Source organism: Electrona antarctica (genome assembly GCF_951216825.1).
Source record: "Electrona antarctica genome assembly, chromosome: 13".
NCBI classification, from domain to species: Eukaryota; Metazoa; Chordata; class Actinopteri; order Myctophiformes; family Myctophidae; genus Electrona; species Electrona antarctica.
In genome coordinates, this window is record NC_136794.1 from 18,195,174 (window position 1) to 18,215,659 (window position 20,486).

General features: G+C 41.7%; 1 protein-coding gene across 1 annotated transcript in view; it reads left to right on the plus strand.

The window, feature by feature from the left end:
* LOC306935395 (glypican-6-like) overlaps positions 1–20,486 on the plus strand; it is a 166,246-nt gene that overhangs the window by 47,991 nt on the left and 97,769 nt on the right. Inside the window, exons 3-4 of the mRNA XM_079518426.1 lie at positions 1,129–1,520; positions 11,151–11,316. Of these exons, the coding sequence (XP_079374552.1) occupies positions 1,129–1,520; positions 11,151–11,316 (558 nt within the window). The remainder of the gene's footprint in view (positions 1–1,128; positions 1,521–11,150; positions 11,317–20,486) is intronic.

Sequence of the window (20,486 nt, forward strand, 5' to 3'; positions counted from 1 at the left end):
TGCAATCTCCAGGACCCTTTTTAGGATGTAAGTCGTGCAAGTCTCATCTGATTAGTGCTGAACTATTGCACCCTGTACTCTTAATGCAATGAGGGTGGTTCGAACCCAATTTAAATTTAATCTTGGTCCTCGGAAAGCCAAGACTATCACTGTGTATAGCCGGTGGTGAGAAATATTATTACCTCATACCCATTTCTGGTGAGCCATCTGAGGTCATAGAGTAAACAATGTGTGGTATGTGTCTGGAAAGTGGAATGATGCAGGTGGACAGAAGCCAATAAAGCCTGTAGATGTAAAGTAGCATTATATCTTTTTCGAAACATAATTAGTTTTCTCTCTAGCTCACAGCCTTATACCATCTAGGGACCAATACTGTAACGAATGTGCATTGAGGTTTTGACTCTTGTCTTGACTAATAGAAACTCCAACCCTGCATCACAAAAAGATGAACTTATTGGTTTCCAGAAATGTAAAAGGATGGTTTCCATTGCAATTTAAAATCTGGTGCATTGGAAGAAGAAACAACATTGCTGTCAATGCTGTGGAATCTTTTAAAATTAAATCAACATTGAGGCTTATTGTTTACCTACTTTTTCTTGTGTATACTTTTGGAAAAGCAATAATGCAGACTTCTTTAAATAGGCATCAAGCACGTGTCCGTATACATGTTAGCATACATACAGTGTACTGTATCTTGTATCAGTGGTCCCTAAACTTTTTGATGTCAAGGACTGGACCCACAAATGAATATGCATTGGGCTTCGGACCCCCATCTGAAAATATTTTGTGCCGTTAAATTGTTTTAGAAAATACCAAAAATATATATTTTTTTCTTAATTGTTTAAAAATGGCAGATCTTGCTACATGTTATATAATATACACAGAACATAAACAGAATTAACCACATGAACCCTAGCATCCTTATTCTGGGGGGCGAACATTCCACGGAAATAGCAGATCTACATGCTCAGAATGTGTTGCGATACTTATTTGAGAGATTTGGTTTTAGAGGGGAAAAGGAGGGGGCCTAGTATAGACTCCTGGAGGTCAGCATATAGAGATTTGGTGGTAAAAAATATATAAAAACCTTCTAAATAATTGTGTTTTACATTTCTTCTCTCAATGCAGAATTCTTCTTGGAGCTGTTGGAGAACACGGAGAGGTCCCTGAACGAGATGTTCGTGAGGACTTACGGTACGCCTTACATGCAGAACTCGGAGGTCTTTCAGAACCTGTTTGCCGAGCTGAAGCGCTATTACACGGGAGGGAATGTTAACCTGGAGGAAATGCTCAATGACTTTTGGTCGCGCCTGCTGGAGCGCATGTTCACGCTCCTCAACTCCGAGTATGTCATCACTGAGGACTATCTGGAGTGTATTAGTAAGTACACTGACCAGCTCAAGCCCTTTGGGGACGTGCCCAGGAAGCTCAAGGCTCAGGTTACCCGAGCATTCATCGCTGCACGTACGTTTGTCCAAGGGCTCTCCGTAGGCCGGGAGGTGGCCAACAGAGTATCTAAGGTAAATCTCTTGCTGCTGCCCCCCCCCTATTCTAACTGACATGGTTAATGAAGTTAATTGTGGGTTAAGATGGTTTCATTTTCATTCATACACTCGATCTAACATGTCTTAAAACAGAGGTTCTGACACAAATCAATTCCTCTTTGTTGCCTAACAATACAACAACCCAGAGTGCACAACACCAATGTGATTAGTTTCGTTTCATTCCACGCGCAATTACTATTTGAGAGTAGCCCATAGAAGAGGATTGTGTGAAATGAACCATTACTTTGTGGCTAACATAAATTTCAACAGCCACAGAAAATGTTCCATTTGTTTGTTTGTTTTCTCTCTGGGTGAGATTGACGTTTCACCTGGGTTTGCAGCCATAACACTTTTTCTGCGTTATATAGTTGTGTGTGTTGTGCATGTCTGTAGGCGGCTGGTGCGAAAGCTCACGCACTTACAAGTGCTGTCTCGTAAAGTGAGGGGTGTTTGGGCTGTTGCAGAGAAATAGAAACTATAAGAAAAAAAAGAAATAAGAAATAGAGAGCAAATAATATAACTACATGGGTTTACCTGGAGGCTCAGTCAGCTCCTTGTGGGCATGAGGACATGGGTTCAAATACGACCCCTGTTTGAATTTGCATCTTTCTCCTATCTCTCTGCCCTTGATTTCCTGTCTCTCTACACTGACCTATCTGGGGTGCATACTTAGTTTAGACTAGTCATTGGTTAGACATGGGTTAAGGTTAGGTTTAGGTGTGCTGCCCCGTGGGAGGTTAGGGTTAGGGTAAGGGTTTGAGATAGGTTGTATAGGACTAATGACTGGTCTAACCAATGACTAGTCTAAACCAAACACTGTCTAAACTAAGTACTGCACCCACCTTTCTGAAGTAAAGCATAAAAAATGAAATTGCAGAGGATATTTGTGTCTCAACTTGATAATATTTGTTAAGCCGGTATACAGAAGCCATTAATCGTGCTGTATCCTCGATATTCTGTTTGATGTGATGTAAGCTGAAAACAGCTGCTGTTACTGCTGTTGCTGCAGTACACCATACTGCCCTGGGAGTGTTCCTGTAGATTTGATCATGTGCAAAGTAAGATTAAAGGAAAAGCGAGAGACTATGGGGCTTGGAATTAGTCATCATCAACAACAAGAAAGCTCTTCTCGAGATGTCTTCTCGTGGGTGGATAGAAGTGCTGTTGCACTGATGATGACCTCTGTGCAGATAAATCCCTTAGCCAGCCTGGTTTCCCCGCACTCTGCTGTATTGGTATCAGTTAAATGGGATCATCACCTTCATCGCTGATAAATATTTATAGTCCTACCGTATATTCTATAAACAGAAGCCCATAAAGAGATGATGTATCATCAATCATCGCCGAGTGAGAAATGGAAATAGTCTCCAAATGACTGTGGAGAGATGTGCTGTGTAATCAGATGCTTTAGCCAGGTTTCCCACCACGGTGAACTCTTTGCACCCTAAACATGTTCTTTGCACCTCCCTGAGTATCAGTTGCCCCTTTTCCAGTAGTGGTGGTGGTGGTGGAGGAGGTAAGACTCATTTATGAGCAGTGGCTGAGGCTGAGGCTGAGCTGTTAGTATGCATTTAGTGAGTCACACCATGGGGCTCCCTGGTAGCCAGCATGTCCCAGCCTCACCTCTGACATTTCAGCAGGACCTTAGACACAGGTCATATGTCTAAGACGGCGGCCTTTGATCCCCAGGGTTTAAACTCATCATGAGGGATTGGGTATAAGCATAATGGAATAAGACACTCTGCGTGAGGTGTCTATGGCAGAGCCACTGTGCGATGTGACATCCATGCTTATTGCTGCCAGGGTGTTTATTGAATTACAGTAGCCGCTGTAGTACATCATGTCTTTTCACAGCTTAGGAGACACAACACAACACCAGGGGCCTTGAGGAAGTAAAACACATGTCTGGAGTGTACATCTCCCCACTGACAAAAACACATGCATATCCTACAGCATTACACAAACACCACTCCTGCTTCAAAGCCTGTGGATAAACATTTGATTATTGGTTCCTAGATAATAGTGTCTATAAATGAGTTCACAAGTACCATAAGCTTGAGCAATAACCAAAATTGTAGTCCTGATAAAATATTGCAATATGCAATATTAATCCGTGGGGGAGTGGACATTTATTTTTTTAAATAATAATTATGTTTTATATTTACTAAACATATTATATATGTACTGTATGTATACCATGTGAGGGAAAAAGAAAAACGTTCTTCTGAATATTAAATATTTCGATTATAGCAATTGCTGAAATATCATGAAAGTGTTTAGTATTATGGATTATTGTCCCAAGCCTATCTCACCATCTCCATAGTTCATGGTCAGTATACTCCAGTGAAGACAGTAATTCACTTGACAGGGGCAAGAGTGCAGACAGTATGGCAACATACTGTAGGGTTCTGTTTCCATTAAATGAATGCTCGTCAGGGAAGAGAGGAATTAGAAATGTCAGTTGTGTCTTGAAAAAGAATGAGGCACGCACTGAAGGAGTCATGGAAACAATATGCTGGCAATTAGAGTTAATTGATTACAAATTAGCCGAGAACATGTTTCTGGTATTGAAGCATCAGAAGTGGCTCTGTCTTCTTGAGTGAAACACTGGCGTTAGAATAATTGCATCAAATCACATATAATGGTGCAGTAGGCTACATCTGCTTATTCTTTCCATTTTCCATTTTAAGATAATGTGCCACCTCTGCAATATTCTATATTCAAACAAAAGTATGGCATCAAACTATGGAGGAACAACAATTAAATCATATTTAATAGCAAAAACATATACTGTACTGGTGAAAAATATCTAAAGGTGACATGTAATTTCAGTTGAAAGATTATTATTTCTCTTAACTGTATCTTTCCAAACAAAAGACTTGCATGGGCTTTGGGAGGCCTTCCCCTTCTTACCATATAAAATGTGTTCTATAGCCATAGCACTGCATGAATAATAGTCAGGCTGTGTGACAAGTCAAGCCATTTGTCTTCAGGATGATTGTGTGGCATGTCCGGGAAAGTCTATTAGACGATGCCTTTACTCCTGTCTTGCAGATATTTACTGGTGGGCTGAGAGAGAGAGAGGTACAGTAGGGGTCCAGTCACATCAAACATTCCAACTGTGAGAAATCACTTGACTGAAAATTCACACTGTGCTGAAGATTTCTTCCAGCTTTTTTCCACATTTTCTGGGTTCATTTAGTTTACCCTGGAACGTGACAACTCTCTTTCTCCCTCATTGAAAATATGTATTCTCTGTCTCAATAGGGGTTTGTAAAATGTTCACAAGGTATCTCTTAGATTCTAACAATTTGTTCTCAATTGACAGTGGGCAGTGCTTTCTTGTAGCTGATTTTGAATACATGTACTGTAAGTTATACAGTATATTCTAAAAGTAATGCTGACACCAGTAGGGAATAGGATACTTATCCCAGACACACTAGTACAGAAACCATGTATCAAGTTTTAGCAGCCTTGACAACAGCACACTTTCACACAATCTGAGTTTTAAGAGCAAATATATTGAATTGTAAGATAATCAATGACTGTGAAACTGGGACACAATCAAATCGGCAAGTTCAATGATCAGTATCTAAATTATTTAAAGCTGCATTGTGATATTTTTGATCATCACAATACCTGACAATAATGTGCTGTGTGAAATTGCATCCAGACATATTGCTACCGGACAAATTGTGTATATCCATCCGTGTTCCATCCTCTAATTTCTATAGCAGGTTGTCACAATTTGGCTTGCTATTATAATTTCCATTGTTTATCTGCAGCGAATGCTACTGTTTAAAGACCAGACCATGAAGGAGTGTGTGTGTGTGTGTGTGTGTGTGTGTGTGTGTGTGTGTGTGTGTGTGTGTGTGTGTGTGTGTGTGTGTGTGTGTGTGTGTGTGTGTGTGTGCGTGCGTGTGTGCGTGCGTGCGTGCGTGCGTGCGTGCGTGCGTGCGTGCGTGCGTGCGTGCGTGCGTGCGTGCGTGCGTGCGTGCGTGCGTGCGTGCGTGCGTGCGTGCGTGCGTGCGTGCGTGCGTGCGTGCGTGCGTGCGTGCGTGCGTGCCTTGCACATGTTGGCAGTAGACCAAGGACCTCGACTCTACAATATTTTTCAAATCTGTCAACGACAATGTCATTTTAAAATGTATTTATAATCACAAAGGATAGTTGCAATCACAATGGAGGAAGTAATGAACTTGTATGAGAGAGAGGGAGATGCGAGGCAGAGGGAGGTGATTTTCAACTGCTAATCACTAGGGATGTCAATGGTTAAGAGACCTCAAGAAACCTCAGTTCAGGACCATGTCACAAAGAAAAACAATGACAAAGTTGCATGTAAACTTTGAGAAACGTGCTCTAATACAACAGCAGTATGGGCAACATGCTAAATCACATGACCACTTTAACCCCAGCATCTGTATTCTTTCTGGGGAAAGCTTTTGCAGAAAATTGCAGATCTACATGTACAAGCTAACAACGTGTCACTTTAATGTAGAGTGAAAACTGAAAAGTCACTAGCTCTGAGGGACTCGGAGTATACTAGTATAGTGTTTAAGTGGTGGGTTACAAGCGATTCATTACACAAAGACGGGGACGAAAAGAAGAACATGATGTGGCTACTCCTCTATCGAATATTAATTCAGGGCAAGTAATCCATGGTCCATGCGGAAGTAAATGATGTGGATGGCTGCTTCAGAGATGTTTCACACCCATGGACAGTCCATTGGAACAGTGGTTGATTTGATTAGAAATGTTTATTTTTCAAATAAGGCAATTTTAAAGCAAATAATTCAGAATATCAGTAAAAATAAAAAACTGCATATTGGAAAAGGAGTGAGAAGAAGCATAACGTATTGCTAGCACCCCTTCTCCATCAATAATAAATATCAACAACAAGCTTCCGCTCCAGTCAATTTCTATCTATAATAAATACTTGTATATGTGTGATATTAATTCATTACATATACTGTACATATATACACGAATACAAGTACATACAATACAGCTACACATATACACATATCTCTGCTGTCGGGAAGAAACCACCTAACTCCAAAATGTTTTCAGGAAATTAAGAAAACCAAGCAATACTGCCTCAGCAAAGTTGGTGTTGTGACTTTATATATTGTCAATTACTTGCATGAGAGGGGGGAGGTGGTGGAGTTAATTGCTATAGCAGACCAAGGGTCCAATGGAGTAATAAGAGGTTTTGTCCAAAGCTGTTTTCACTCATTTCCATTGGATCAATATTTTCAAAACAACACACAGACATAAAGGGTGTTCAATAGCATTGATTTATGCAAAAAAATTATAATCGAAAACCTCAAAAATTGTTTTTTTTCCAAGAGCAACGATATGTACAGTATACAATTTCTACAATAAAAAGAAAGAAAAGAAACCTAGAAAAAGAACCTAATAACAGTATCCTTACACCTAGTGATATCCAGTACCTTCTTCATCCCTCTTCCTCATGAGAATCATGTATTTGTGCTTCATTTTAAACGGTTTCATGTTTGCACATCTCTTTAACCATTCCATAATCTCACCACAGAAGTACAATTTCCAATTGGTTGGTTCTCAAACCTCAAGGACACCTAAATCGATATATTTCTGGCTGCGAAGCCCCATTTGAAAGTTTATTGTGCCAGGCTCCCCCATAAGAACAGACCTCTGTGTTAAACAAATCGAAATGTTGAAAATTTTTCACAATTCTTCAAGATCTTTCTAAAACCTTTAAAGAGGGAGTGCCACAATTTTTGTATTTTTCCAGTTTTTCATGTGTCTATGAGGTGACAGTACTTCATTAGACACCCTGGAGTCGTTTTTAAGTGCAACAGTGTATTAACTTTGTATTTAGGGTTTCTTCCTGGAGGCTGAACCCTTGACAGTCAAACGGGCTAATGAAATAAACGGTAATATAGTGACATCACACTATCAGCCCCTCCCCTAACCCCTCCCCCTTTATCATACAACTACAGCTGTGGGTGCGGCTTCAGTTCAGGTGAATCACCACCCATCACCACCCACCAGGCAAACCAGGCATACCTTTTTTTTTTTTTATGTTCTGTTTATTCATTTTTTGTTTTTTACAAATATAGATATGAGATATACAAACACAAATACAAACACAAATACAAAAAAACTTAAACACACACAACAACAACACACAAATTCCAAATCAAGACAACCAAAGAACATTCAAAACAAGACAAAATAAAAGAAATATATATATTAAAAAAACAACACTCCAATATAGTCAATATACAAAGCAGTTCATGGTCACAAACATCATCCAGACAAGACAGGTTGGCTATAGTCAGGCGACAGCTATTCAGGTTCAATCGGGGGCACAAGTGTAAGGCGGTCAACATGAGATAGAAAAGGCTGCCATGCTTTACTGAATTTGGAGATTGAGCCACGCAATGTGTATTTAATTTTTTCCAATTTAAAAAAATATAGTATGTCAGATATAACGGGAATGTGAAGGGGGTATGTTTTTTTCCAATGCATAAGAATAAGACGTCTTGCCAGAAGCGTCACAAAAGCGACAAGGTCAGATTGATATTTAGGCAGGGGGATAGTTTCAGGAAAGACGCCAAATAGGGAAATAATAGGGGATGGCTCTATGGGCAACTGTAACACATCTGAAATAGTATCAAATATAGCTGACCAAAAAGACTGTAAGGCTGGACAGGTCCAAAACATATGAAGAAGATTAGCTGGAGCCTGGTGGCATCTATTTGCTGCCCCAACCCTGTGGAATGCCCTCCCTAAGGCACTCAGAGATGCCCCCACTCTCCAAACTTTCAAAACCGCCCTCAAGACCCACCTCTTCAATATTGCCTTCCCTAGCTAACCCTTCTCACTGTCTTTCTTTTTAATGTTTTTTAGCTTTTAGTGTTTTCCTTTTTCTAATAAAGTTGTTTTTATTTTGTTGTTACCTCTGTAAAGCCCCCCCCATGTAAAGCGTCTTTGGGTACTCAGAAAAGCGCTATATAAGTTTGAGATATTATTATTATTATTATAAACCAGGCATACTTAATGAACTGGTGGGCGTGTCCACATAAAAGCATGATTTTAACAAATATTGTACACTTTTTGGAAAAAGTTCTTCCTCCTTACATTATTATAATAATACCTGATGATCATGTTTTAGAGTGGAAAAGAATCGTGGCACTCCATCTTTAAAATTAGCCCACAGTGTCACGGTGCGACACATTGTGAGCTTGTATATGCTATTTTTCAATAGCTGAAATATAGATTAGGGTAGTGGTTACACAGATTTTTATGTTTTAAAAAAGAAAAAGAATGCTCAGATCTCCATCCATCCATCCATCCATCTTCAACCGCTTATCTGTAGTCGGGTCGCGGGGGCAACAGCTCCACCAGAGTGCTCCAGAGCAACATTAGTGACTTCCTCCTGGGGGATTCCGAGATGTTCTGAGGCCAGTGAGTTGATGTATTTCCTCCAACTGCGCCTTGGTCTGCCCCGGGGTCTCCTCCAAGTGGGACGTGCGTCGAGGACCTCCCTAGGGAGGCGCCCGAGAGGCATCCTAACCAGATGCCCGAACCACCTCAGCTGACTCCTTTCCAGGCGAAGGAGCAGCGGATCTACTCCGAGTCTCTCTCGTGTGACTGAACTTCTCACCCTATCTCTAAGAGAGATGCCAGCCACACGTCGAAGAAAACTAATTTTTGCCACTTGTATCCGCGACATTATTCTTTCGGTCATGACCCACACTTCATGACCATAGGTGCGAAAATTGCTCGGTAGACAGAGAGCTTTGCCTTCTGGCTCAACTCTCTTTTCGTCACAACAGTGCGGTACAGCGACTGCAATACCGCCCCTGCCGCTCCGATTCTCCGGCTCAGATCTCTTTTTCTTTTTTTTACATCTATTTATGTATATTTTCCTGATCCTAAAAAGCACCATATACTTTCAAGACATTTTTAATCTCCTGTGAGCAGATTTTTAACCATTTTTACTGGAGACCCCCTGGAACCCCATCAAGGACCCCTGGGGGTCTCCGGACACCACTTTGAGAACCACTGCATCAGAACGGTGTAATGTTAACAGCCTCTGTTTCCCCACATGGCTACCTGTAACCTACCTGACTCTATCTTCAAGAGAGTCTCCCTGCTGTAATGTGCTGCATCCCCAGATAGTATCTGGTGTAACTATCTTGGGATTGCAGGGATGTTTGTGGTAATGTGTGTGCTGTTCACGGTAGTGAACCTTATGCTCAACAGTCAGACACCAGAACATGTTCACGTTGTTAAACTTATTTAATAAAAATATGTAGACTAATACCTACAAGCACTCAGTATTCTGGGTCGTGTAAAGCTGTGTATAAGTTGCCTACCACAGTTGAACTGCGCGGACTATGACACAATATTATTGTGAGTTCATTCTGTGTGCTGTGTGAATTTTCCAGTTGGGTATGTACAGTATGTAGGATCATCACAACTGGATTTCAGCCTTATAGGCAAGACCATTCATAAAAAAGAGAACCTATTGTATTTTATTTTAACTGTTAATTAACCAAATAATGATGTCAGTTGGATAACTATCAGTTTTTTTTACATCCCTACTCCATAGTCATCTATTTCATGGCTGTGTGTAGATTATCGACCGTTATATTATCGATCAGGTCATTATTCAACCCCACAAACACACCCCAACAACTCTATTAATATTAGGGCATGACTCATGCTGAATATTTGTACTCTACTGAGAGCACGCCGTTCTTTGTTTTCTCTGCTAATTGAATTTTTCATTCCTACCCTGTGGTTTTAAAAAATCCTATCTGTTCATTTTAGGTATGCACACATGAGGCCTCTCACACACACACGCACACGCACACACACACACACACACACACACACACACACACACACACACACACACACACACACACACACACACACACACACACACACACACACACACACACACACACACACACACACGGTATACACATTCAGTATAGGGAGTGATAGGATATGTGGTCTGGTGAGAAGGTGAAAATGAGACTGCCTGTCTGTGCTGCTGCTTGGAGGACAGAAAAAGCCATTAGCTCTTACCCAGGAGGTTTGGCTTCATACTGTACATCTGAACTGTGTGGACATTTGAATTATTGACAAAAGAAGTTGCTGCATGGGGATATTTCTTTATTCCTGACTACTCGACACAATTTGTGGTATGAATAATAATAATAATGTTCATGAAGCCAACAGCACTACTTCTGTATTCTAACTATTTTATGAGTTTGACACTGAAACTGAGCCTAACCTCAGCAGACTTGTGTTCTGTTGCTTGTTCTCTGATCCTTAGGCAGTGGTTCTCTAGTTACGTACGTTGCATGAAAATGTGCTCATATTGAAAATATTCATGAATTAAGATGCCACTGAATAAGGTGGGATAACTATTATACCGTACTGTCACACACTGTAAATAGCAGATCTACAAGCTCACAAGTAACGCATCATGCTGCGATGAGTTGTAGATCAGCTATTTACAGTGCAATCCATGGCACACAAACATGTATACATCAGGTATCGGTAGTGACGGCTGGCTGCTCTCACACTCTTTGCTCCTTGCAGGTGAGCAGCACTCCAGCATGCATCCGAGCACTTACCAAGATGCTGTACTGCCCCTTCTGCCAGGGCATGCCAGCAGTTAAGCCCTGTAAGGACTACTGTCTGAACGTCATGAAGGGCTGCCTGGCCAACCAAGCTGACCTGGATCCTGAATGGAACCAGTACATAGGTAAGCGGCAAGCAATTGATGACGACCCATGATAAATTAGAAGAGCATTTCATTGTAACGTTCTGAAAATCTCATGGTGCTGTGCTGCCTGGCGTTGTTCGCCTCATTGTGTTTTTGACTGCATCAGTCCCACTGACGTCTTGTTGGACGCTCAGACGAGGGGGGGGGGGGGGGGGGGGTAGCAGTAGTTGTCATACATCTGTCTACAGTTTCCCGGACGAAAGTCTAGACTTGCTTTCTGCTTTCCTGCTGTGCTAAATGGGGACTTTGAATGGGGCAGGAGGACTCCGCAGGGAATGTCACGCGTTGTGAAGAGCAGCGCAACTGGAGCTTGTTAAGCTCTAGTTGAATGACACACATGAATGTAGCTTTAATTCATTCATTTCTTATTGGAGGATGGAATTTTGGAATGCCTTTTCTCTGCGGCTTGCTTTAATTCGTTAGTTCTGCAAGATTTTAGTAAAGTTGTGACTTGGAGGTGTATAACTAGGCTGCTGTCAAAAATATGCAAATGAAACAGGAGATGTTGCTAGTTCTCAACTGTGTCAGCTGCTGCGTATGTAATATACACCACTGTGAGATGGTTTTGCAGCATGAGATTTGACCTGACACACTAAACCCATTGATAAACATGTTTCAGGTTTATATCACCAGGAATCAGGTGATATATTATAAACAAACTCTTTTGTGGCCCCAAATTGACCGACATTAGGTCAAGAATCCCCAATTTCAAATGATATTAAATTATTATAATAATGAAGTTAAATAATACAATGTAATAATTTTACATGAGAAATAGCGTTATAATAATAAACTTTATTTCAGACCCGTGGGTCCATATAAAAGAAAACAGCACAAAATATAAAAAGACAGTGGTATATACAGTAAATATAGACAATATAAAATACATCAAGTCAGATCAACATTACAGTACCTCACACCAGTACATGTCATAAGATGGCTGTCTAGTGCCAACTCCACAAGATTCAGGCAGGGAAGTTTAATAACTAAAATGTATAGAGGCTGTTACGTCGGTGCCGTGTCTTCGCCAACCTTAATGCATGTTCGGACTAACGGGACTTCGGATCTATGGGCAGTTCCCGTTACGCCAATGCTAGTAGAACGCATTGCACGCATTGGTACCAAAGAAATTGTGACGTGCACGCACAGGTACGGAACGGTGCACACTACAATACGTCCCCCTAGATTCAAGAGAAGACGCACCTAACATTGGATCACAAGACTTTCCAAGACTTTCCAAGTACCCTGCAGTGGTCTAGGACGGTTACTGCTACCTTCCCCCCCAAATCAAATGGCTACTACTTTGCATAACAACCGGTTTAACTGTTTACGTGAATGCACGTGCTCATACACGGTAAGCAACACAGCACAGCAGTATGCAGTATGGCTCCAGTACGCTACTGTGGTGTCCTGCACGCAAGTTGACGCAACAAGAATGCCTCCTCCTCCTCCATCAAAGAAGAGATTCATCCAAAGCAGACTTTTCATATACGTTTCATTACTGCAGCGCAGTAAAGAAGTTTGTCTGATTATTTTAAGTCTACTTTTAACTCTCATACACTATAAACAATATAGGCTTAGGCTATCAGCTGTTCTGTGCACATGCAGACATGTAGGCGCGTGCGTGCGAGTGCAAGTGCATGTGTGCGCATGATGTGCCGTGGTACCGAAAGAAAATCACCATTACACCACTGCATACAGTATACTGTAAAGGCATGGAATTAATTAATGTAGAGGCGAAGAGCAGATGGTTTCCTTCTCCTAGTCCGTTAAAAACAAAGTTTATTATCCTTATGCTTATTCTTGGCCCACTTGCCAATGACTTAAATAATCATCTGTTCCCAGATTAAAATGTCATCTGGTTGTTTTTTTAACAAGTCAGTCCATCTGCAGCGACTGTGGTAACTTTGTCCTGCTGAATTCGCATACACAGTAAAATTCTCAGTGTCAAACTGAAACCCCACACAAGTGCTAATATTTTTACTGTTGGGGTACGTGCGTTATTTCCGTTTGTTTTTCATGCAATAGCCTACCTGTTTGTTGTTAACCAGTTTTAGTCCTACCCGATCGCATGATCGAATATGTCTCAAAGAGCGGGAGACCACATCCATCCTCTGCAGTTATCGTAAGGCTGTGACACATTGAAATCGCCACAAGGGTGTGTTTGTTGAGTGTTGACTCTCGCATCTGAGGCTTGCAGTGTGTCAGGCTTTAGTTATATTGTAAATGTAAATAGATATTGTTATATTATTAAGTAGGCATTCATGAATAGTTATATTTGTATAACATTCTCTATCATTCAAATGGATTAAAATAATGTTTTATGGACATACTGTAAAGTGTAAAGGTTATAGATTGCAGCTGTACTAAAAACAATCCATAATGGAGGTATGAGAGATGAATGGTTCCATTTGTTTTAGACTTAAATCAATACTGAGGATTTCACGGTTTATTAAAGCTTAGGGTCAGTCCAGGTTATCATCATCAACCCACAAGCACGAGCGTGTGGTGCCAGCTGTCTACTTTTATTCCCAATTTTCCGCCTACTGCAGGTGAGCAGAGAGCAGTTCGTTTAAGTGGACATGAAGACCGAATGAACAGTATTACTTTTGAGAACTACTGTTCTTATCCGGTTTGACCACTGCCTTAATTGGGCAGTTTGTTATCTCTAAGACGGAACTCTCAAACTTTGCCTACCGATCAGTTGAGAAGAGTAATTTGACAGGTTTGCTGGAGGTGTTGTAGAAAAATAATGCCCATTCATTCCAGCTAATCAGACTATTCTGTTATTGTATCAGTAATAACAATCATAAGAGTTATGACAGGCAGTGCAGAACACAAAGGAGAGACTCATTACAAATACATTTTATTGCTACTAGAGGTTCGGGCTGCGAGATCAGATCAGAGAGCAGATGAGGAGCAACAGACCCGCCCCCCGCTATTCACTTCAATGGAAGTCTCATGGGGGCTTGGTTGAAACTTCTGCGCGGCGTTTCAGAGTATGGGGTCAGACTCCCATTGCCTTAGGCAGCGTTTCAGAGTATGGGGTCAAACTTGGGCAGCCAATCATGAGCGTAAATGTCGCTATAGCCAACAGCAGCGATCATAAGCCAGATTTCACCTGTCAAAAAGAAATTGACGTATTGGATAAAACTGAATATGAGAGTGACTTAGTACATGGCTTGCCTACTGCCTGTCTGGCCTGTCAATACTGTAGTTAAATGTATGAGTTGATGTTTAATTATTTTACTGTGAAGTACGAATATATTCATACCCCCCAGCTATGGGACGTTATCACTTATCAGCCAGGTATACGTACATGTTCGTACCCCCCCGTATACTCTGTGTATATAGTGGTTGAGCCCCAGAGCGGCTTTTAACATTGATCTGGTTGCTATGCAACACCTCCGTCACCACCAGCTATGGGACGTTACAAGTCCTCTTCATTTACCTCGGTTCAAAGCAGGATTTTCAAACTTCATAACTCGGAATCTACGAGCGCTGTCCTTGGTGATCGTCAGCCATCCAAAGTTCGGATGTCATTTGTGACTTTGTCTCTGCGACAGGTAAACAGTGTGCGCTAATGCTAATGATAGCCAATGGTTACAGTGAGTGTGTGCATGGGGCTACAGCGGGGAGGAAACCGATTCTGGAGTGGATGCAGGCGCTGGCATAGGTTTAATAACTACATTTATGCTACCAGCTAGCAGCAAAGAAAGAGTTTACTTTGAGGAATTTGGCTGGTAAAAGTAAGTGAAAATCTCCATATGTGCAAATATTTTCTATCTTTGTGCTCATACCGGTCTCTGCAAATGTCTGAATGTAAAAGATTTATATATCTGGCCACAGGCATTAAAGGCCTTCATTTTCTTCAATACAAGTGTTTTAGTCTGCTCACTATTTCCCCCAAAACAATTCTGCTGCTGGGAAATGTTTTGAACAAAGAGCCAAATGGTTGTAATGAAATGTTCAGAGTACAGTCACGGCCGGAACCTCTACTATGAGTCAAATCGCCGGTGATTTGTTTATTTTTTGGAACACATGACACATGACTGACTTATTGAAAAAAATATTAACAGTTTGTAGAATAAGCACAGTTGGAGGAAAGCACAGTTCAGTACAAGGTCTGGTAAAGCACTATGTCTTGTTTACATTGGGGTCCTCGCGTAGCTAACTATTTCCACAGTCTCCGAATGCTATATAGTCTGGAACTACTCCTCCCGAAATTTGAGGCAGGAAGCTGTCATCTTTTCGTCATTTCCGTTATATTTCCGTCATATATTTTTAAATATCTGTAAACTTTATTTTAGAATTTCCATTTCTAATAAATCATAAATCAGCGTTATTGAACCCCCTTTACATCTATATGTTGGCTAGAAAATATTGAACCAATATAAAGTATTAAAAAGCGCTTTCGTCGCTTTCGTCGACTAAACCAGCTAACTCCACCCCTTCTCCCCCGCTCATGCAAATATCTGACAATATATAAAGTCACAATACCAACTTTGATGAGGCAGTATTGCTTTGCTTTAAAAAATATAAACTTTTTAGAGTTGGCTGGTTTCTGCCCGACAGCAGAGATATTTTTTAATTTATATTAGGACAAATTTCTGCGACTGTGAAAACGTAAGCGGGGAGGTGGCGTGACATCCGCTTTCCCTCTTAATAATTTTCAGAGCTTCCTTGACTTGCTCCAGACTATGACCGGTCTGGAGCAAGTCTATCCCAGCATTTGAAATTTGTGGGAGCCAACAGTCTGGCCACGCAAGACTAATTAATGTTTAACAAAAATGTGATCTATTGAACCGTGGAACACCCCTATTATTAAAACCTCACCTTGAACAAATTATTCTAATTTCTTTGGTCAAGTGTGTAATTTAATATTGTTCTATGATTGACCAATCCAGATCCAGTGCCCAGTCATCATCATCATAATTGTTTGACCGCGGTCGAGATCATGGATTTCACAATGCCACGCCAGACTTCCCGCCCGGTCCTTCATTGCCATCCCCAGTTCCTGCTTACTGATGCATGTTAGCCTGGGTTCCAGCCTGATTCGCTGCGCTCAGCGGATCTGAAAATGTCACTGCGCTAATCAGTCTGGAGAGTCTCCTATTCTCCACAGGTAGGCGGGACATATGCAGGCTGAAATGGAGCCGAGGCTTCTGATTGGTCTGTGGTGAGGGTTGAGGAAAAAAACAGTTTGACGTTGTATCAATGCACTGTGCAGCTACTGCTGTTGTCCTGCAACGTCCCCTTATCATTCACTAAACTCACCCCACGCAGCTACTGCTGTTGTCCTGCAACGTCCCCTTATCATTCACTAAACTCATCCCACACAGCTACTGCTGTTGTCCTGCAACGTCCCCTTATCATTCACTAAACTCACCCCACACAGCTACTGCTGTTGTCCTGCAACGTCCCCTTATCATTCACTAAACTCACCCCACACAGCCGTCATTTTTTTGTACTACTGAATCGTTTACTTTTTACAGTAGGTTTTTACTCTAAATTCTTGAACAGCGCTATTTGTGTCAACAGTGAGAAGCATGGAAAGAGTGGCTCTGGCTAATGACGTATCAGCAACAACGTGGCTAATATACGTAACAGGTGACGGTATGAAATGCGTGTCAAGCTGTCTCTGTCCAGACTGAATAGCGCAGTGACATTTTCAGATCCGTGGAACGCAGCGAATCAGGCTGGAACCCAGGCTAGATGCATGTGTCCCTAGCGATGACATCAGGGAACGACAGTTTTCTACCTCTGGTCTGCTTTGAGGCAGGATTCCAGAGAAGAAGGGAAGATCTAACCTCATGATCAGCTCTGTAGCAGTGGCCAGCAAACTGTGTTTTTCTGGATCGGACTAGTGAAGAAACATGGGGACGGTTGCCGTATATTAGAGAAGTCATTGGGTGGCTCTTCCAAGAGAGATTTTGCGCTCCCATTAGAAGGCGCGTAAGTGCCATCTAGCCGTTTCTCTAATTTCTTTGAAAGTGTCCATGTCTGGGAGCCATAGAGTAGAATCGGCCAGTTGTAAACAAGCATGACAGACCATATTGTCTCCACCAGGCCGAAGGCATGGGGAGAGAGTATGTTTTGCACTCCGTCCGTCCGTCCGTGTGTCCGTGTGTCCGTGTGTCCGTCCGTCCGTGTGTCCGTGTGTCCGTCCGTCTGTGAACAGCTAATCTCCGGCACCGTTAACCTGGTCGATGTCAAATTTTGCACACACACTCCCTGGATGCCAACGATGAACCTCTGCCCCAGAATTTCCAGAACGGCCTGTTATAGCGCCACCAGGAGGCCGCTTTGTGCAAAACAAGTTTTTGGACGGTACACCTACAGATTTTGTCCAAACATCACGCAAATTGGTACACAGTCTCTCTAGAGCCATTCAACGAAACGGGTCTTTCAGATTTCTCAGACTCCATCCAGATTGGCTAAGATTGGCTTTCAAAGTTTGCAGGAGTGCTCAGTTTCAAACAAAATGCTGCAAATCATGGACACATCGTGTGATTTCCGTGAAATTGTGCACGCACATTCCCACTAGGTTGAGGAAGAAATGCCACGTGAACATTTTCAACTCAGCCTCATGGTGGCGCTATAACTCGCCGAAAAGTGTTTTTACCTCTAACTGCACGGATCTGTGGATAACTTTGTATGCCAACTCCCTAGAGGCCAAGGAAAAACCTTTGCCTGGAATTTTTCACATCTGCTCTTTATAGCGCCACCAGGAGGCCGACATATGTAAAACACATTTTCTAATATTACACCTTCAGATTTTATCCATATTTCACGCAAATCGGTACACATGCTCTCCATAGTCATGTGATCAAGACGCGTTTGTTTGATTTCTCATAATCCACCTTCATTGACTACGATTGGCTTCTAAACCTTTCAGGAGTAGCCCGCTTTGTACCCGTTTTGTACAAATTGCCACAATTACTCAACGCAGCTTCCGATTGCGGTGAAACTGTGCATGCATATTCCCACTAGGCTGAGGAAGAAATGCCACTTGACAGTTTTCAAATCAGCCTCATGGTGGCGCTACAACAGGCCAAGCCGCGTCACACACACACACACACACACACACACACACACACACACACACACACACACACACACACACACACACACACACACACACACACAAAACATCCTCCTGGTGGAGACCTGTGCCCAGAAGGGCACTTTTTCTAGTTAGCAGAATGTTATTAGTTGGGCAAATGTTCTCACCAAACATAATGGTAGGCCTGTCACTATATTATTACATAATGGCCTAATAAGATAATCGCCCCGGCTACCCCCTGGTCAGCCTGATGGAGGGGAAAGGAACTGGTTGAAATAACGTGTTCCTTCCAATTCCCCCCCTGTCAGATGATAAGAAGCGGCATGCTCACTCCAGTCCTCATGCATTGAAGGAAGCATGAGCTCAGTTTGGGGCTCTCCCCAGGCTGGCAGAGGTGAGAGTAGTGCCCAGGATAACTGCGTAGGCATTGGCACCGGGTGAAAAAATTGGTTAATGGGGTAAAAATGTATAGAGATAATCAAAACATTTGCAAAATCATCAGAATCGTTTCCATTCATCTGAATTAATAGTGTTCATACATGTTTAAATGTTTTCAAAAAGAGCAGAAATACAAGATCTATGCGCTGTGAGCTTGTACAGTAGATCAGCTATTTCCACTATTTAATTATAATTTGTTTAGGTATAACATTCTTAAATATGGCCTATTTTGGCCATAGTGCATTCGTTATTTTGAATATTGGTAGCGCTCATCATCAGTCATTTAAATTTGTCATATCCGCCCTCTTTACATTTTGGTTTACAAAGCCTAAAAGGCAAATGATTTTTATTCATGTGTTCGTATGACAATTAATTATAATAACAACTAAAATGTCATGATCGTGTCTGTCAACCCTACATAATGAGGAAATTTGGTAAGCAAATTGGCACCAGTGACTGTCAACATGAACAATGGTAGAGGGAATATGACGGTTCAAAGCTTTTCTTGCCAGTGACTTGGACATCAAGGTAATCATGGAGCAACCATCTATGAAATACTCCTCATAGATGGTTACAGTAATGAGAAGCAAAGTCTCATTTAAATGAGCCATTCACATACCTGCAGCGTGCATACTTGCACCGTACACATTATGTGTACCCACTGTATAATATTTAGAAAAGTCTTAAAATGTCACGTGTTTACTTTTGACTGTGACTCACAGCATACCATACATTACTATTACGGCAGACAATTTTCCGAAGCATACCAGTTATCATCTCCGGCAGCCTGGAACGGGCACATTTTTAAGCCAATTAACCTTCCCCATACATTTCTGTGTTGCCACTGCTGTTGTACCCTACCCTACCCTACCCTACCCTACCCTACCCTACCCTACCCTACCCTACCCTACCCTGCAAGGGCTTGCCCAGCAAGCAGCCAGCAAGACATACTGTGGTGCCTCCATCCTACTCCCATTTAACTGCCCCCACTGACTGCCCCAGCCCATAGGAGTCGCTAGCACAGAGACAAAGATCAGCCTCCTCGCTCGGCTGCCATTTTCCGAACGCGGCCAGTTGTGTTTGTGTTTTAACTAAATTAAATTTAAACTAAACTACACTTGAAGGCAGATTAAGTTAAAAACTCAGAAGGCACTAATTACACCTTTCACTCCATTTGTAATGTTATTTTATTCAAAAGTGTGAGTTGTCATTCATTCATACTTCCTAGCATCATGTGCTACAGTAGCTATGGTTACACTATGGGTTTCTCTTGCAGTTTTCAGGGGATAGCCTTGATTTCAGCAATCTGGGAAAAGGGATACTGAAAACGTCTACCTCAAGGGTCATACAGTACTTCTTTGGTATTGAGAAACCCACTTCACTCTGTCATCAACAGCATTTGTGTCAATTGGATTATCACTTCCAGGATGTAGATTAAATGCCATATCTGTATATTTTGTTTCTTGTGACATTTCATGTTCATTATAGGTTTAAAGATTTTCTCATTTGCTAAAGGTCCAGCTATACAGAGATATTGACCTGGCTCTTGGATACTATAATCCCTTTCCATTCAGTGCTGATAGACAAGACAGTATCGTATCTGCTGATATATACAGGCAATTTGCATGTACGCAATACATTGAAT